The sequence below is a fragment of the Drosophila biarmipes genome, chromosome X (assembly GCF_025231255.1).
Source record: "Drosophila biarmipes strain raj3 chromosome X, RU_DBia_V1.1, whole genome shotgun sequence".
NCBI classification, from domain to species: Eukaryota; Metazoa; Arthropoda; class Insecta; order Diptera; family Drosophilidae; genus Drosophila; species Drosophila biarmipes.
In genome coordinates this window covers 12,215,090-12,233,088 of record NC_066611.1, presented here as the reverse complement: position 1 = coordinate 12,233,088, position 17,999 = coordinate 12,215,090, and the positions used below count along the sequence as shown (strand labels likewise).

Sequence of the window (17,999 nt, the reverse complement as noted above, 5' to 3'; positions counted from 1 at the left end):
TACTTGAGGTTCTTAAGATCTTAAGATCATATCCAAGTATCCATCAGCTTATCAAAATATTTCTGGATTTTTTTAAAGGAATTTGGTATTTTGGGATCCTAACAACATATAAACCCCTATAAACATCACTATATAATCCTAAAAAAAACATTACTTTAGGATCTTAAATGGGCTTTTATTTAAATTTACTATGGGTTTCTAAGATACCATTTTAAATAACTTTTTTATTTCCAATCAAAACCATATATAATCCTAAAGATCCATGATTTTTAAGGCAATATGTAGCTTTTGGGATTTCAAATGCTATTATACCTAATACAACCTGACTATCCTAGTAATTCTTTCTCTCCCCATCGGATCCAACGATTTTCCAGCAGTTTTCCCTGCTATTACCATCTGTTTTGTTAAGCAAAACCTGTTGTCTCAGTTTCCCATCGTTCGCAATCTCAGTGCCAAAAAGCCAGGAACCCTCCTTTTTCTATGCCTCATTTATCTGCCTGCCATCGCTGTTTTCGCTGCTGGATTCTCGAGCCGAGACATCTGCAACATGGGCTGCAAGTTGCCCGTTGCCAGTTGCTGGTGGCAGGTTGCAGGTTGCTGGTGGGCCGTTGCACGTGTGTTGTTCCCACATTTGGGCCGAGAGCCCAGGTAGTCGCTCTTTGTCTCAATCTGGCTGAGAAAAAGGTCAGTTCTGGCTCTTTGTGGCCGCTGTAATTGCGGAAGCAGACACACTCGGCTAAAGCCAGCGTTTAGGCCCCCGCTTCTGGCTTAACAATCAAGCCCATAAATCATCAGGTTTGCGAAAAAAACGAGAGAAATATTATAAGCCACAGAAATAGCAACTACAGAAGCCAGCAGCAATAACAAGAAGTAATAACAATAAATGAAAACATTTTGAGCGCAGGCCAGCCAACTTGTTTTGCATTTGCGATACAGCGCGCCAAAGCTCGCCAAACGTTTCTGTATCTGTATCTCTAAGTGCGCAGTGTGTATCTGCGATCGGCAAGCCAAAGTCCCAAAGCCCCGATCTATAAATAGTGTCGGCGGGGGTCCCAAGGACTGCCAGTTCGGTGTCGCCTCATCGGATCTCCAATCTCGAGTCTCGAGTCTCGAGTCTCGAGTCTCGAGTCGCGAGACTCAAGACTCAAACTCAATACTCGAGTCACAAATCAAAGGCGGGCAAAAGGCGAAAGAGCAAATCAAACTCGAGACACGATCCACACAATGGAGGGCAAGAAATCAGGCTAATGCAAATGAATTTTGAGTTTCTTTGAAAAATAAATATAGATTCGAAAGAGCAAACTATAAGCCATAGTTCCAGATAAATTGTAGAATGATATACTTACTGTTTGCCTGGCCAAATAATTTAGTTTTAATAATATCAATATAAATCTCTTTAAAAAAAAAATCAGTCTAATGCAAATTCATTTTTGAAATATAAATATAGATCCCAAAGAAAAACTATAAACCATCATTCCAGATAAATAGTAGAATATTATAATTAAAAGTTCCCTTACAATATATTTCAATTCAAATTCAATTCAAAAATAATATAGCTGTGATAATGCCATTTAAAGTGCTGGTTTCTTATGAAGAATATCCCCTATTTTATGTAATTTTACTCTGTCAGCAAGCAGAATTCCCCTGAAATCATTTAACTAAACAAAAAATTTGATAAACTATTACAGTATTCCCCTAAATAAAGGTAGTTCCTCTGAAAATAAATGTAATTTCAGTAATATCAATGATATTACCTGCAAAGTGCTGGCTTAATGCAAAGCTAATCCCCTGTTTAACATCACTTTACCTCTGATTACCAGCCAAATTCCCTGGAAATCACTTAATTAACCACACAATTAGCCAACCATTTTCAAGCGGAGAAGAGCCCAAGTAGTTCCATTTAGAGTTGCCATCCGAAGTGATCGCATTTCATGATCTATCCCCTGGCGCAAGTTGTTGGCCAATTGCTGGCTAATTACGTGGCCTAAATGATTCGCCAACTTGCACTTTTTTTCGGCCGTATGTGGCAACAGTTTGGTCCAGTGGTTTGGTGGCCCAAAAGCCCAAGATCCCAAAGGCGGGAATTAAAGAGCGTGACATGTGATTTTGAGCCCCCTGAACTAATTAGCATGCAACTGTTTTGTCCACCGAACGGGCAATCATACAACCACCGACGGGGGCAGGAACCGCCGCTGCACTTTAGCTGGAAAAACAATTAGGCGGGGCGAGGGAAATGTACTAAAACTGGAAATCACTGGGTTTTCCCTGTCCGAACTTCCGCTCGCCAGCGGCGGCTTTTCCGCTTATTAAACATTTTTTATGTTTCGGGCCAGATCGCCGGCCATAAAACCCAGAACTGTCACCCAAAGTGCATGTAACTCCAGGGGAGGCACTAAAAAATATAGCCACATTTATGTATATATATTTACCAGGAATTTCGGCTGAAGATAATATGGTTAATGTGGTTTTTCCTCTTCCAATCGATTGTAAATGCACCTTGTTGCCCCTCCATTTTTATTTGATATTCACTGACCGTGTGTTTTTCCCCCTACTTGAACTTGAAATCTCACCCTTGCAGCCTAGTGTAGGCCAGTGTAAGCTGATGAGCTCACAACTCAAACCGCTTAACCCCTCCCATTTGCCCGTTGCCAAAACTCGAACAGTTGACAAGTGTTAATGGTGCCGATGCCAGTCCCAATTCGATGCCAAGTATGGCGTGTGCGAAAACCGATCTTTGTGTATTTTCGCATGTACTTAAATGCACAAAAGCACTTAAAAAATAATCAATCAGTTTAAAAAAAATGAAAAATTAATTTTCAAATCGAAATAATCATTTGAACATTTTTTTAATGATATTTATGATCAATCATATGTCAGCTTTCATATATTTTTCTCTGGCTCTTGAAAGCCCCTCAACATTATGTTCTGTGCATAGGGGTCTGCATTTCGGGCCGACTCATTGTTCGTGTCGGGTTGCCGTTGCTTTGGGCCAAACAATTGTAATTGGCAGCAGAGACGGCAAAAGGCGTTTACAGATCTCAGCCATATGTCGCATATGGCGTCATTCTGGAGCCCCTTGGGCCCCTCTGGAGGCCCCGCAACTCCATTGACTCGGGCCGGAGCCCCGGGTCTCGGGTTCCATCGAGTGGCACTTTATTTTCAAGGCGTCAGCGGTTGTCAGGCGGCAACATTAGACCGCTTTACCGCTCGCCGGCTAACCCCTTAACCCCCCCTGCCTGCACATGCAGTTTGCTGCCTTTTGGGTTGGCCGTTTTCCTCGGAAACCGCTGAATCGACTCCACTGACTTTTCTGGGGCCGGAGAACTTTGTCTCGGTGGATTGTTGGATTATGGACCGGTTTGCTGGCGAAACTTTCGATTGGCCGCAAATGAGGTCGAGAGCAGGCCAAAAGCGAAAGTCAAGTCCAGTCTTAGGGTGTGCCAAATGATGGTCCAAAAACCTGTCGCAGCTGTTATCGATCCGATTCGATTCGATTCGATCCCATACGATACGATACGATACGATACCATATCGAGTGTGCACCTTTAATTGCCTCGCCTGGCTATTAACTTCCTCTTTAATTGCTGGGGGTTGCAGGTTGCAATTTGTCGCTTTTTGGGGGCTGACTTTGCACTTTTGCCTGCACTTCCGCTGGCTGACTTCCTCCATTTTCGAGCTGACTAGAGAATATAACACTTAACACCCCGACTGGCCAAAAAAAAGGGGGAAAAAAGGAAAAAGCTAAGCATTTTTTTAAAACCCATTTCCACAGTGACATGGAGGCTCTTTGAGGAGGCTCTGATTACCGGACAACGACAAGATGATCAAGTTCCGCTACAAGAGGAAGGAACCCACCAGTGTGGTGGGCGGCGCAGTGGCTCCAGCAGGAGGAGCAGGAGCAGGAGCAGGAGCAGGAGCAGGATCGCCCAGTACCACCTCGCCAGCCACAGCATCGGCACCTGTTTCCGTGCCCGGGCAGATTCACCACCCCCAGCTGAGCCACTTGATCAGCAACAATGGCGGCACCCTGCCCAGGAGCAGTCCGCGGAAACTCATCCTGGACGGAGCCGACAAGTCGGCCACCTTGACCCGCCAGCAGTCCAAGCAGAAGTCGGTCAGCGCCCTGGCCAAAGTGGCCAGCAGCGTGGAGTTGGCCGTCATGGGTTATACCAATAATGGAAATGGCAATGGAAATGTCACTGGCAATGGCAGCATCAACGGCAGCAACATCAACATCTCGGGAAATTCGGAGCGGGATCGCTGCATCAATGCGGTCATTGTAAGTCCAGGGAATCTCTGCTAGACTTCCCTTTTTATAGGAAATATATAAAGTAGTTATAAGTTAAATAAGGAGATTTTATTTACAAAAAATATATTTAATATTTATTATTATTATTTCCTTATTTATAAATAACATGTATATTATTTATGAAAAGATGTTAATCTTTTCGACTTTTAAAATATATATATATATTTTATCTGTGATTATAAAGTATTATGAAAATATTTATAATATATTTAAAATCTTACTCTCTCACTCGATGGCAGACTCTTGAAATATTACCTATAGTTTTCTTTTAAATTAAATTAAGCTAGCAATAGCATGATTTATGATATACTATTACCAGTATTTAAAAATACATTTTTTAATATTTAAATGTATTAAAATGCTTATTTAATGCTATTTAATACTAGTGTAATGCAGGAAATACTTTATATTTTAAACCTTTTTACACGTACGTTGCCAAGTAAGCTTAAGTACATCTAAGAAAGTCAGATAAGATTAGCTACAAGAAGCGTTATAACCACTCAGCAATGTCTTACCAAGGAAAAGATAGATTTAAGCTGTGAAATCTTCTCAGACCAAATCTCTAACCATTTTATTTTTGCCCTCCCCAAAACAGGAACTCTTCCAGCAGCTGCAGACCAGCTCGGAGCCTGCCTTGTGCCCGGAGCCACTGCGTCGGGCCTTGGCCAGTGGTCCCCTGGCGGGACGGAGATTCCCCCTCGGATGCCTGGGGGATGCCGCCGAGTGCTTCGAACTGCTGCTGCACCGCGTCCACTCGCACATTTCGCCGGACGACGGCGACTCCTGCGAGTCCTCCGCCTGCATCGCCCACCGGAGGTTCGCCATGCGCGTCATCGAGCAGAGCGTCTGCAAGTGCGGAGCCAACTCCGAGCAGCTGCCCTTCACCCAGGTGAGTCTAGTTCTTGGTTCAAGAGGTATCCATCATCAAAAAAGAGCCCACCCTAAAGTTGCACAAGCCAGAGAACCTTTTAAAAGGCCCCTTTCAAAGTAGAAATCACACTTCCATACTTAAATCCATGTTAATAGAACCTTTAAAGTTCATAATTATAATAAAATATTGAGTGCCCCCTATAAGAAACCATAAATAATACAATATTATCAGCGGAAGAGATTAACAGATCTTAAGATTTCGCTTTTTGGTTCTGCTTTGTATTTTTAATACCCACCTGACTTGTTTCTCGGTTTTTGTTCCACTTTCGCATACAATTTGCATCGTTATTATTCCACTTAATGGTTCTGACTTATATTTGGCAGTGAGCTTAGGTCTAAGCTTTGCCTAAGTTGCCAAAATTAACTAAAGTAAGAGTTAAAAAAATATTAAGGATGATAAAGATAATGGGGATTTTCATAGGGTTAGCTCTTCTTTAAAAACATAAATACTTAAGTACAATTATAGGGATGATAATATATATAATAAAATATAGGTTTTTAATAGGCTTTCCTTTTCTTAAAGAAACCAAAAACTCCTAACATTTTTGTGCGTTAAAATAATAAGGATGATCATATAATAGGCATTTTTGTAGGGTTGCCTTTTCCTTCCTTATAGGTTAAGTTCCTAACATTTTGTACAGCTGAAATGCGTAAACAATTAGGGTTCTTATTTTATTGGGGGTTTTTATAGGGCTGCCTTTTCATTCTTTAAAGTTATGTTCCTAACCTTATGGAAACTGGAAATGCGTAATACAGTTTAATTTCTCGACAATCCCTGAACTTTTCTGCCTGTGTAGAGAACCCGTTTGCCGGTCCCCCGATCGCACTAGCAGATCGCAGATACGATCGGTGATCGAATCGGAGCCAAGCTCGCGGCGTGGGTTCCCGTTTGGAGCCGAGCACCTGCAGCACTCCACGTTGCACTGGCCGTCTCTTGGGTGTCTTGGGTGTCTGCCGCCTGTCTCCCCGCCGGAGAACAGTTAGCTGGGCGAGATTGTGACCGATCTGGTCTGGGCAAACGGGTTATGGGCTAGTGCCATGCACATGCAGATGGCGGACCAGTTGGTCCCTTAAAAGGGGTTCCATTATCAACGCTACACCACATACCTCAGGCTGACGTCAGCACGTGCCAGATGAATGAGTAGAACCAGTAGAATCACAAGAATCGGTAGAGTCGTGGCCTAGTGGGCGTAGCACTTCCGTCTTGACCATATTCCGCAGCCAGCTAATGATCTCCGCTCTCCCTACCCCCCGCAGATGGTGCACTACGTCTCGGCCTCGGCTTTGACCTCCCAGAAGAGTCTGGCCCTGCAGTCCCACCAGCAGCTGAGCTTCGGCCAGCTCCTGAGGGCCGCCGGCAACATGGGCGACATACGCGATTGTCCGGTGAGTAGTCACTCCATAATCACCTTATAAATGGTTAACTCCCTCCTGTAACTAATATATATGCCATCCAATACAGAACACCTGCGGCGCCAAGATTGGCATATGCCGAGCCCTGCTCAACCGACCGGATGTGGTGTCCATCGGCATCGTTTGGGACTCGGAGCGACCGGCGGCTGACCAGGTGCACGCCGTTCTGAAGGCCGTGGGCACCAGCCTGCGCCTGGGCGACGTCTTCCACCAGGTCAGCGAGCAGCGCTGGGCCCAGCAGACCCAGCACGAGCTGGTGGGGATCGTCTCCTACTACGGCAAGCACTACACCACCTTCTTCTTCCACACCAAGCTCAAGGTGTGGGTGTACTTCGACGATGCCAACGTGAAGGAGGTGGGTCCCAGCTGGGAGGGCGTGGTGGACAAGTGCAGTCGCGGAAGGTATCAGCCGCTGCTGCTGCTCTACGCCGTACCCCAGCAGCCGGTGGCGGTGAATGGTGGCCTGAACGGCAATGGAGGTCTGGCGAACCACCTGGACGTGGCCATGCCGGCGAGTGCTCCAACTGGTGGCGCCTCCGTGGTGCGCCGCGCCGTGACGCCCAGTCCCGAGAAGCCCAGTCTGGGCAGCACCAGGAGGGCCATCACGCCCACGCCCCTGAGGACGCCCACCAATGATTACCAGAACCTGAGCGTGATCCAGAAGAGCATCTTCCCGGGCTACCTGATGGCCACCGATGAAACGGACGCCTACATCAGTCGCAAAACAGTGGAGCATGTGCTGAGTGCCCAGTACCAGAATTTGAGTGTAATCCAGGACAAAATAGGAGGAGCAGCAGGAGCAGGAGCAGCAACTCCACCACCGAGTGCGGACAAGGATGGGGGCTTCCTCAGCAGGAAGCCCATTGAGGCGGTGCTGAGTGCCCAGCTGGCCAGGCGGCAGCACCTGCAGCTGCAGCGCAGCCACAGCGCGGAATCCAGTTCCGGACACGCCTCCTCCAATGGCAGCTCCCCGCCCAGCGATGGACTCACCATGCCGGAGCACCTGAACCAGCCGCGTCGGCGGGATTCGGGCAACTGGTCGGGGGATCGGAACAGCGCCAGCTCGGCCAGTTCCACCACGCTGGACAATCCCTATTTGTACATGGTGGCCAAGAGGGGCGTGGCAGCGGTGCCCCAGAGTCCCACGCGTCATGGCCTGCCCTATGACCCGGGCTACGACTCCTTCTCGCTGAGCTCCACGGACTCGTATCCGCCGAAGCATGCCCTGAATCCCCAGCTGGCCAAGATACCCGAGGCGGCCATGGGCACCATGGTGCCGAATGGTGGTGTTGGTCACATCCACGGACAGTTGGCCCTTTCCGGGGACTGCGAGAAGCTGTGCCACGAGGCGGACCAGCTGCTGGAGAAGTCGCGTCTGGTGGAGGAGTCGCATGATCTGGAGACGGCCCTGGTGCTCTGCAATGCGGCAGCTGGACGGGCACGGGCCGCCATGGATGCCCCGTACAGCAATCCGCACACCATGACCTTCGCGCGGATGAAGCACAACACGTGCGTGATGCGGGCCAGGAGCCTGCACCGCCGCATTCTCGTCGAGAAGGGGGCGGAAACGGAGGGCATGCCCGAGCTGAAGCACATGCGCGAGGGCAGCACCAGCAGCGTGAAGCACGTGCGCCAGAACAGCAAGGATCGCACGCTGGAGAAGGAGCAGCAGCTGCAGTTCCAGCAGCTGCAGCAGATCCAGCAGATACAGCACATCCAGCAGCAGATCCCGGCCAGCATCGAGATCTATGCCACGCTGCCCAAGCGAAAGAGCCCGCTGAAGGCGCTGGCCTCCGCCTCCGCCTCCGCCGTCGCCGCCGCGGCCTGCGATGACAATGCCATCGAGTACGAGCAGGAGAAGCAGGTGGCCGCCAGTCCGGGGAAGCCGGAGCGGGAGGGCCGCTCCCTGTTCGGGCGCAAGGACAAGGACAAGGAGAAGGAGAAGCGCAGTCGCAGCGAGGATCGCAACAAGCTGACCCGCGAGTTCTCGCTCACCGAGACGCTGCTGGTCAATGCCAAGGACACTCTGAAGAAGCACAAGGAGGACAAGGACGAGAAGAAGGAGAAGGACAAGAGCGGCAAGAAGCAGCACAAGATCCGGCGGAAGCTGCTCATGGGCGGGCTTATCCGCCGCAAGAACCGCTCCATGCCCGATCTCACCGAGGCGGTGGACGATGTGGCGGCCAACGCCGGCATGATGACCCATCATCCCCACTATCCCGTCCAGGGTGGCGGGGGGACGACCACGGCGGCCGGCACCCTGCTGGGCAGCTCCGTGGACGACAGCGGCGTGGGCCTGGGCAAGCACGGCCACGGCATGAGTGGCTACATCTCCGAGGGACACTTCGATTACCCGGGCTCCGGCTCGGGCTCCCACTCGGGTGCGGGCAGCAACCCCAACCCGAATCTGGAGCGCAGCAAGCTGATGCGCAAGAGCTTCCACGGCAGCGGCAGGCAGCTGACCATGGTGCCCAAGGTGGCGCCACCGCCGCCCATGAGGACCAGCTCCAGCCTGACCCCCCAGCAGCAGCAGCAACAGCAGCAGCAGTTCCACCACGAGGCCAACCTGTCCAACCTGTCGGCCATGAGCTCGAACACCTCGATCAGCGAGGACTCCTGCCAGACGATCATCACCACCTGTGCCCAGGTCCACTCGGAGCAGAGTCCGCTGAAGGATCTGCAGATGCTGGCCGGCCAGGATGAGCTGCCCCTGCCGCCGCCCATGGAACTGCCCCCCTATCCCAGTCCGCCGCACTCCGCCTGCCATTCGCGGCAGGCTAGCGAGGATTTCCCGCCACCACCGCCGCCGGAACTGGATCTGGAGCCGCTGAACCAGCAGCTGAGCCAACTGCAGGCCCTGGAGGCGGCCAGCAAGCATCAGCGCCAGCAGCTGGACTCCCTGGAGGGCACCACCAGCATTCTGGCCCAGCTGCAACAGCGCCAGCATCTGCTCAAGATGAGGAAGGAGCAGGCTGGACAGCCGGGCTCCACGGCAGATGCCACCTGGCTGAAGGAGCTGCAGGCCAAGCAGGCCAACGATCTGAGGGCCATGCAGCGCAAGCTGGAGGCCTCGTCGCCGTCCAGTGTCCGGGACCTGGCCCACCGCTTCGAGCAGACCTCCATCCGCTCCTATGCCTCGCAGGAGCTGCTCTCCCAGCCCGGCCCAGGCCAGCCCACTGGGCAGCTGCGCACCCAGATGAACGGTCTGCCCAGTGCCAAGTTGGATGTGGATGAGGTGGACTCGATGCCGGCTCCGGCGAGGAGCAGCCTGCCCGCCGCCCACCAACTGCTGCCCAAGCCCAAGTACGAGATGAGCCAATCCCAGATAGCCGAGGAGATACGCGAGGTGGAGCTGCTGAACACCATGGTGCAGCAGACGCTGAACCAGAACGGCGGCGCCATTGCGCCGCCCAAGCGGGTGAAGAAGAAGAGTGTGTCCTTCTGCGACCAGGTGATCCTGGTGGCCACCGCTGGCAACGAGGAGGACGACGACTTCATACCCAATCCCATACTGGAGCGGGTGCTGCGGACGGCCCAGCATCCCAACGAGAAGGTGACGGCCCAGATGATCCAGCAGCAGCAGCAGAACATGCTGAGGTTGCAGACAGAGGCGCAGCCGCGACAGCAGATGCAACAACAGCAGCAGCAGCAGCAGCAGCAGCAGCAGCAGCAGCAGCAACAGTTGCAGCAGCAATTGCAGCAGCAGCAGCAGCAACCATCGCCCATGCTGGGCAGACCAGCAGCAGCCGCAGCAGACATGCAGCGATATGTGCAGAGGATGCAACAGCAGCAGCAGCAGCAACAACAGCAGCAGCAGCAACATCAGGAGCTGCTACGCCAGCAGCAGCAACATCGCACCAGCATGAGCGGCATAGCCAGCCAGCAGCACTTGCAGCAAATGGACGCGCAGTACACCACCATGCCGCGTCCCCTGCATCATCCGCAGCTGGGCAGCTACTCGGTGCACCTGCAGAAGCACCAGCAGCTGCAGCAGCAACAGCAACAGATGCAGCAGCAGCAACAGCAGCAGCAGCAGCAGCAGGCTACCCAGCAACTTAGCCTGGGCTACTTCAGCAATGGCAATGTGGCGGCCACCGAGCAAGTGCCTCTGCCCTCGCCCTACCAGCGAGTGCCCCTGCCACATGGCTACCAGCCAGCGGCGCCAGCAACAGCAGCAGGACCCTACTACCCCCTGCCCAATGCCCAGCAGCTGCAGCAATTGCAGCAACAGCAGCAGCAGCAGTTGATGGCTAAGCCCGTCCAGAAGAAAGTGAGCTTCGAGCCGGGCACCAAGGGCGAGGCCGACTGCCTGCCGCCACCACCACCGCCGCCGCAGAAGAACGGCCTGCCCGAGGCGGGATCGGGATCAGGAGCACCGGGTGCCGGAGCCGGAGCCCCAGGAGCCCCAGGAGCCGGAGCGCCGGCGGCGGCGGGGGCCAACTCCTCGGCCGCCATCACCGCCATACCCACCCGCGTCTACAACAATGCCATCGTGAAGGCCTCGGCCAAGGCCGTCGAGTGCAACCTGTGCCGCAAGCGGCACGTGATCGCGCCGGCGGTGTACTGCACCAACTGCGAGTACTACCTGCAGATGCTGAACCAGCGCAGATGATGATGATTCGATCAGCACGCTGACAAGCCACCAGCTCTAGTGCAACTTTCTAGCCGTACATGGAACCCGTTAATCTCAAGCAATGCAATGCTGCCACGTCGCCAATAAGGATCCGCCAAGGATGTACATAGCATGGTTACACATACCTAGGACTTAGGATGCGATCGAGATGGAGCTGCCAGGTCTGAAGAGGAGCCGGGGATCGGGAATTGGAACGCCGCAACGGAGGGGGAACACAGTCCTTCTATGGTTCCACATGAGAAGTTCCCGCTGTGACACACCACCCACCCACCATCAATCACCGCCAACCGCCCACCGCCCACCACCCATCGCCACCCACAGCCGTGTCCATGTCCCCAAGCACACGCACACAAGCATATTGTACACGCCCATCCACGCCTACACGTATACTTGCCCGGGCCTTGAAGGGGTTCCAGAGGATGCAGTGGTGGACACCCAACCATCCGCTGCTCCGGCTGCAACCCGCTCAAGGCCGCACGTCGCCCCCTTGGACATCGATCGCTCGACCAAATGCATTCCCAGATACTAAAACACCCGCCCAAAGCCTGGCCAGCCCCTCCATCAGTCGCATAAGTGTTTTTTTTCCACAACGAATTTTAATTACATTTTTTACCTAGCTTAGGAAATACGATTTATTTTTTGTGTGTGTGACGCCAGCAGTTCGAAACTCAGTCGCTGAGCTTCCTTGTGCGTGCTGTTGTCCAACGACACTCGCATCTACATTTTTTTACACATTTTTTTTATAATTTATAGTTGTAGTTTAAGCAACGATTTTTTTAGATTTTTTGTAATTTTCGTACTTAATTAGGCTAAGAGTAAGCCCACTTTTGTGTGTTGTGCATTTAAACGATTCCGTGTATTTATAGTGTTTATACTACTTTTACAATTTATACCTTATTCTATAGAGATTACATATTTTTAAAATGATTTTTAAAAAAAAGATTTCTCTTTGCAGCCTACGAGAAGCGAGAAAAGAGATGTCAAGCATCCACAAGAATGGTAAAGAATTAATTTTTCTAAATAAATGAATAAAAAAAACTACGTCTTTTTCATTTTGTGGTTCACTCCAGACGTTCCAAAGAAATGCAAAACTTGGTCAAAAAATTAAGACGCTCAAGCCAGTCGGTTTTTGAATTACCTGCTGACTAATTCTAAATCTCGCATTTTTGACAAGACCGGAAATCCATTTTTTCGCCATAAAAAATCAGTTTTTTGGCTGCAGTAAATAAAATATAAGTCAGATCGGCGAATGTCATACCTCGTTGAGCTCGTTGCTTAATTTCCAATCAAATGGCATTAAAATCTGCGCGTTTTTTACTTTTTTCAATTTTTGCAAAAAATCTCGATGCCCCCCCTTACAAAAAATCGAAAACCTTTTTTTCGCCTTGATTTGACAAAACTACAGCTAAAAAACGGGTGGGAAAAATCGTATTTTTTACTAAAATCTGAATATCGTATTTATGACAAAAATCGAAGACCATTTTTCCGCCATTAAAAATCTGTTTCTTGGCTGCAGTAAAGAAAATATAAGTCAGATCGGCGAATGTCATACCTCGTTGAACTCGTTGCTTCATTTCCAATCAAATGGCATTAAAATCTGCGCGTTTTTGACCTTTTTGAATTTTTGCAAAAAATCCTGATGCCCCCCCTTACAAAAAATCGAAAATGGTTAAAAAAATAAATTTCCCTTAAAATGATTGGGATCGTTAGCATAGCTAGTAAGCTGCTAAAAACAGTCGGTCTTTTAGCTACAGCTAAAAAACTGGAGGGAAAAATCGTATTTTTTAGTAAAATCTGAATATCGTATTTATGACTAAAATCGAAGACAATTTTTCCGCCATGCAAAATCAGTTTTTTCAAACTATGTCGGTGGGGAAACGCAGTGGGAACGCACGTAGCGTTGCTATCGTTATCGGTGCCAGCTCAGTGTGTATATCGTGTAATGGTCGTGAGTCAGCACGATAGCATCTCCAATTGGAAGTATCTTGCTTGAAACAAAACAAATCAAATTTGAAGTTTATGTGCATTGGCAGGTGGTGTTCCTGGTAACAATGAGCTGCTTTGGTTGCGGTCGCAAGTACGGGTTGTTCTGCAAGGAAGCAAGTGTCCAACTGCATAAATCTTTGGAAAGCGGAGTTTACCTAACCCACCTATTCATTACCATTACCCATTAGTATGGATGCCCGAACTGCGGCTACTCCTTCTGCTCCAAGTGCCTGAAGAGGCCGATGCCCGTGCCCCGTCACTCGGGCAAGGTGCTGAATGTGTGCCTGATATGCTACGACAAGCTGTCCAAGCTGCAGGCCAGCGCGGATGCCGAAAAAGTCATCGATTGCGAGGCCCTGCCCGGGGTCTTAGTCACCAAGTTCAGTCTGCCACCGCCGTCCAAGGGTCCAGAGGGTGTGGGTTCGGTTTCCGCTGCCGATGTGCTCTTTGAGTAGGTTGATCTCTAGCCCAGGGTTCCTTCTTACAGCTCCTACCATTCCAGTGACTCCCCGCCTTCTGATGAACTGCCGGAGGCTTTGCTTCCCAGCTCCAGTGCGGTTATACATTCCAAAGATCATGAGGATCACATTGATGAGAACCTGGACAGTGCGTTGACCAAGCGAATGCAGGACTACAAACGCGTGGATGCCACAGACGATGAGATCCGTGCCCGTCTCGCCAACCTGACCGGCGTGCCCCATAAGACCAGCTACGACAAGAAGGACTTGCTGCTGTCCACTGACCAAAGAAATGACGAGGAGAAGATGAGGGATTTGCTGGCACAGTTTGTGGAGGAAGCCCAGTTGGACCAGAATGTCGACAGGCAGAGGGACGACTCGATTTCCGACATTGAGCGGCGTCTGCGAGCTCTGCGCGACACACCCGTCGATTCAGGTGCCTCTGGGCCACCGGGCTCCCAGCTGAGCGGTGCCGTGGACAACGAGGAGGATGAGGAGGCCATGTTGCAGAATATAATGAAAAAGGTTCGTGGGCACTCTCAGTTCCCCTCTAGCAAGAGGCCTTCAAAAATCCTACTTATAATTAAACTACCATTCCAGTATGTGGACGAATCGCGCCTACCAACTACTACCCAGAGTGAAATTAGTCCAATTAATAGCGAGGTGCCCAGCGGCAGCGAAGAACTGCCCTGGTGCAACATTTGCAACGAGGATGCGGTCTTCCGTTGCCTCGGCTGCGGTGGCGACCTCTTTTGCGCTCAGTGCTATAAGGAGTGCCACGATGACGATGAGGAGTACAGAGCTCACGCCAAGGAGAAGTATTCAGCGCCGCCAAAGCTGGAGGAAAATCATTTCTAAGGCACTTGTTAAGTTTGTTACAATTATAAATCGCTTCCAAAAGGAAAGCATTTTGTTGTAATGCTAGCTCATTCGTATCTATGCAAGGTATACTGTTCTCCCTTTTTTTACTGATGAAGTGGAATAAAACCTGTGCACAGGTGCACAGATAGATTATTTTTGACTAATCAAGTGTGTAAATAATATTGGCAAGCTATCAGAGGGTAGGTACACTTAAAGATAATCATTTCCTTTTATCTTTGTTTCAAGTACCAAAAGGAGTGTGCCCAACGGCGGTCAAATTTATAAACGTGTGATTTAATTTTCAACAAAGATGTAAACTCAACTCGGGTGCATTTAAATCAGGTATGTGTGTGAATAACGTGCTTGTTTGTCCTTTATTGCTCCTCCTCCTCCTCCTCCTCCTCAATGTTGTAAAAGTGGGGCCATGTCTGTATCTCTTCGTACAGCTGCCGGCCAGGACTTTCCGTGGAATTGCACTGGCAGTGGCAAACGAGTCTGTAGTCAGGTGATATGTGGCCATCCTCCACGCCGCGGGCCAACAGATTGCGGCACATGGTCAGAGCTTCCTTTGTCGGTAGTTCCCGCATGAAGCAGCCAATGAAACTGATCCCGAGCGATATCTTATTGTAGCCCAGGGTGTGGGCGCCCACCGCATGCCAGCCGCGTCCCTCGTAAATGTTGCCATCACAGCCGATCAAAAAGTTGTACGCAATGTCGTTCCATCCCCGCGACTCTATGTGGAAGCACTGAAATTGTAATTGGGAATTAATAAATAAATGTACTGTAGGGCAATCTACTACTACTGTCTAAAACTACTCACTTGCATATCACGGATAAGTCTTACGTTAATAGCGCGTTTCTCTGAGCTCTCGGTAGCAGTATGTACTACATATTTTAAGAAAAAAAGATATAGAAATGTTTAATAAATTAGTTACAAAGTATTCCTTGGTTAAGCTCTCGAAAACTGCTTTAAATGGAATCTTATAGTACGCTACAACATATTTGTACAAAGGTTATAAAAGGTTTATCTCAAGGTATTCACTGTATAAGTTATTTATTCATTTATAAACAATTTTGGAAACTACTTTAAATGGTGTATAAAAGTAGGCTAAAAAATATTTTCAGTACCCAAAAGACAGCATAGTTTTGTACAGATTTTTAAATGGTTTAACTCATGGTTTACGTTTTTGGCGCCAACTTTTAAGAGCTTGTGAGATTGGGAATTCTGTTGAGTCATCAATTTTTTTTTTTAGAAATAATTTTTAAATTGGGGAATCCACTTTCTTTGCTACTCACAGATGACCACATATTTAACGGGGAGCTGCAGGGGCTGAGGATCCTCCATGGGCTTCTGGGCCAGCCAGGAATGGCGCGGAACGATGGAGCACAGCTCTTTGGGTATTTTGAACTCTGTAAACGAGATTAGCACCTTATCACCACCTTGTTGATAGGATAGTTCTCGGTAAAAATAGCCTACTCTGTCGCCTGATAAAAACATCTGATCGCACCCTTTCCTCCGACTCATCCTGATAGTCCTCATCGAAATGGGTCTCTGGTTTGGGGCCGCTGTGCTTTGGGGGCGATCGACGATCCCTGTCTCTGCGGTTTTGGCTCAGGCCCTCGGCTATGATCTGTATGTTTCCATTGATATTGGTCACATTGCCGATGTGGACGTTCGTGGAGTTGCTGATGTTGACGTTGCCCAGCGTCTGAATGCTGTTGATCGAGTTCATCAGGTCCCTGATGGTGTCGCTGATGATGGACTGTTTCTTGGTGGCTTCGGGATAACATGGGTATTATTAGTTAGGCAAAGACTTGCGATCAGGTACCTACCAATCTGGGTGCCTAGTGTCATGGTGCTGATATTCTGATCCCTATCATCGTCCTCCGTGTAGTCATAGTCCAAGCTGTCCACCACCGAGGACTCCGCTATGGACTCCAGCTCCTCGTCCTCGGTGGAGGTGCTCACCTGGCTGGCCAGCCATTCCCGCGTCCTCTCCTCGCTCAGCTTCTTGTATCCCGGTTCGGACATTCCCGTAGTTCTGGCACCTATTCTCTGCCAATAAACGCGCGTGTTCCTCTTGGCTGGCCTTTATTTTGTTTATCAATATTATGAGTTAGCACTACTCTATAATACTCTGATTAGTGGTCGTCTCGTGTCCACCACGCCGATAAGATAAGGATGTTCCCAGAGGCTTTCCACCATTATACGCCTGGGTTTTGTGGTGAAATATGCTTTGTAATTGATATCTGTCAGGCTAGGGGCTTTTTATTGCATATTTAGTCATTCGCATTAAATGCTGTATTAAGAATCGACGATCAGTCGATAAATCGGTGTATCGATATAAAGGGACTATCGATTGCTTGCGGTTCTTAACTCGTTTTTTTACACTGTGCACTACGTTTTCTAATATTTGATCACTTCTTTTATGGGAAATTTCCTACTGATCAGATCAAAGAGTTGTAGTAAGCACGCTCCGTCTTAGTCATAAATGCGCCTTTCACACAGCCGCAAAGCGTCTAAACATTCAAAATCAGCTGATCGTGCCAGGTAAATAACGTAAATATACTAAAAAGTTGTATTTTTAATTTATTTTGATCTCTCTGTAGCAAAAGATTTAGTTAATATTAATAGACATTAATAGGCAAATAAAATACACTTCCTATTCTTAAATTTTGTTCTTATAATTTTTTATTTTTTTACTGTAAGTAGTTAAGAAAGTTTAAACCAGTTTGGTTCACCTGACAAGAGAGCTGTTAACAAGTCGATGGGTTTTAACTTTAAATAATGAAAGAAAACGTATTAATCTAAAAATTAAGATATTTTAATTTTTTAAGCTCATATTCAATTTTTAATTAATTTAATATATATATTTTTTAAATTAAATTGGGAAGAATGGTTGTACAAAATAGAAACTTTTTCAAGACGTTGGGAGCTTTTGCGCATATTGCGCGCGCGCTTTTGCCGCTTCAAAGTAATTTAGGTGACTGCACCGTGTTTGATAATAAACCCACGGCAGGCTCAACCCGTCTCGGTTGGGACACTCAGCAGGGGGGCTAGTTACCACAACTCTAGTCAAAACATCGTAAGTTAATTCATGCGCTGTAAACAACCACTCGACCACTCCTGCTCTTGCGCTGTTCTACGCTCTATGCCTCTCCTTGCATTTACTTTTGCTATTATTTTTACAAGGAAGAGTCTCAATTCCAATTTAATTTGGTAAGACTAGTTTTATACTGATGTATTTTTGGTATTTTTTGAAACTTTAGAAGCTTTAGAAAAAATTAAGTAAAACTGAAGGCTACCAAAAAAAATGGTTTTTATATATTTAATCAGGTATATTTTAATTTAAAAATATGTGTAATTGAAATATGTGGGGCTCTTAGCTAACTCAAGACATATATTAAA

The 17,999-nt window shown here is 48.5% G+C and overlaps 3 protein-coding genes across 5 annotated transcripts in view; 2 read left to right on the top strand and 1 right to left on the bottom strand.

The window, feature by feature from the left end:
* The window catches only part of LOC108025805 (uncharacterized), a 57,425-nt gene extending 46,154 nt beyond the window's left edge, over positions 1 to 11,271 (top strand). For 2 of the 3 annotated variants that reach the window (XM_044093730.2, XM_044093731.2), the window contains 3 exons: positions 4,905 to 5,198; positions 6,497 to 6,625; positions 6,702 to 11,271. In XM_044093730.2, coding sequence (XP_043949665.1) covers positions 4,905 to 5,198; positions 6,497 to 6,625; positions 6,702 to 11,264 — 4,986 coding nt within the window. In that variant the 3' untranslated portion in view covers positions 11,265 to 11,271. Of the gene's footprint in view, positions 1 to 3,772; positions 4,280 to 4,904; positions 5,199 to 6,496; positions 6,626 to 6,701 lie in introns of all 3 variants that reach the window. The other variant, XM_044093729.2, reaches the window with a different exon arrangement.
* A 1,963-nt stretch (positions 11,272 to 13,234) lies between these two features.
* On the top strand, positions 13,235 to 14,754 carry LOC108025907 (abscission/NoCut checkpoint regulator). The gene is made up of 4 exons (XM_017096591.3): positions 13,235 to 13,384; positions 13,460 to 13,722; positions 13,774 to 14,254; positions 14,330 to 14,754. The coding sequence occupies exons 1-4, from the start codon at positions 13,337 to 13,339 to the stop codon at positions 14,585 to 14,587; spliced, it is 1,050 nt and encodes a 349-aa protein (XP_016952080.1). The 5' UTR covers positions 13,235 to 13,336; the 3' UTR covers positions 14,588 to 14,754.
* A 109-nt stretch (positions 14,755 to 14,863) lies between these two features.
* On the bottom strand, positions 14,864 to 16,917 carry LOC108025905 (peptidoglycan-recognition protein LE). Its single transcript, XM_017096590.3, has 5 exons — positions 16,424 to 16,917; positions 16,068 to 16,367; positions 15,887 to 16,000; positions 15,411 to 15,475; positions 14,864 to 15,336 (listed from the first exon to the last, which is right to left on the bottom strand). Exons 1-5 carry the CDS (start codon positions 16,620 to 16,622, stop codon positions 14,965 to 14,967), a joined length of 1,050 nt encoding a protein of 349 aa, XP_016952079.1. The 5' UTR covers positions 16,623 to 16,917; the 3' UTR covers positions 14,864 to 14,964.
* Between the last annotated feature and the right edge of the window lie 1,082 nt (positions 16,918 to 17,999).

Excerpts from the sequence above, each read along its gene's own strand:
- LOC108025907 (XM_017096591.3), top strand. The coding sequence starts at position 13,337 with ATGAGCTGCTTTGGTTGCGGTCGCAAGTACGGGTTGTTCTGCAAGGAA. Across the intron at positions 13,723-13,773 it reads GCTGCCGATGTGCTCTTTGA|TGACTCCCCGCCTTCTGATG; the intron begins GTAGGTTGATCT and ends CTACCATTCCAG. Across the intron at positions 14,255-14,329 it reads TGCAGAATATAATGAAAAAG|TATGTGGACGAATCGCGCCT; the intron begins GTTCGTGGGCAC and ends CTACCATTCCAG.
- LOC108025905 (XM_017096590.3), bottom strand. The coding sequence starts at position 16,622 with ATGTCCGAACCGGGATACAAGAAGCTGAGCGAGGAGAGGACGCGGGAA. Across the intron at positions 15,476-15,886 it reads CGTTAAATATGTGGTCATCT|TACATACTGCTACCGAGAGC; the intron begins GTGAGTAGCAAA and ends TAAAATATGTAG. Across the intron at positions 15,337-15,410 it reads GACTTATCCGTGATATGCAA|TGCTTCCACATAGAGTCGCG; the intron begins GTGAGTAGTTTT and ends TTACAATTTCAG.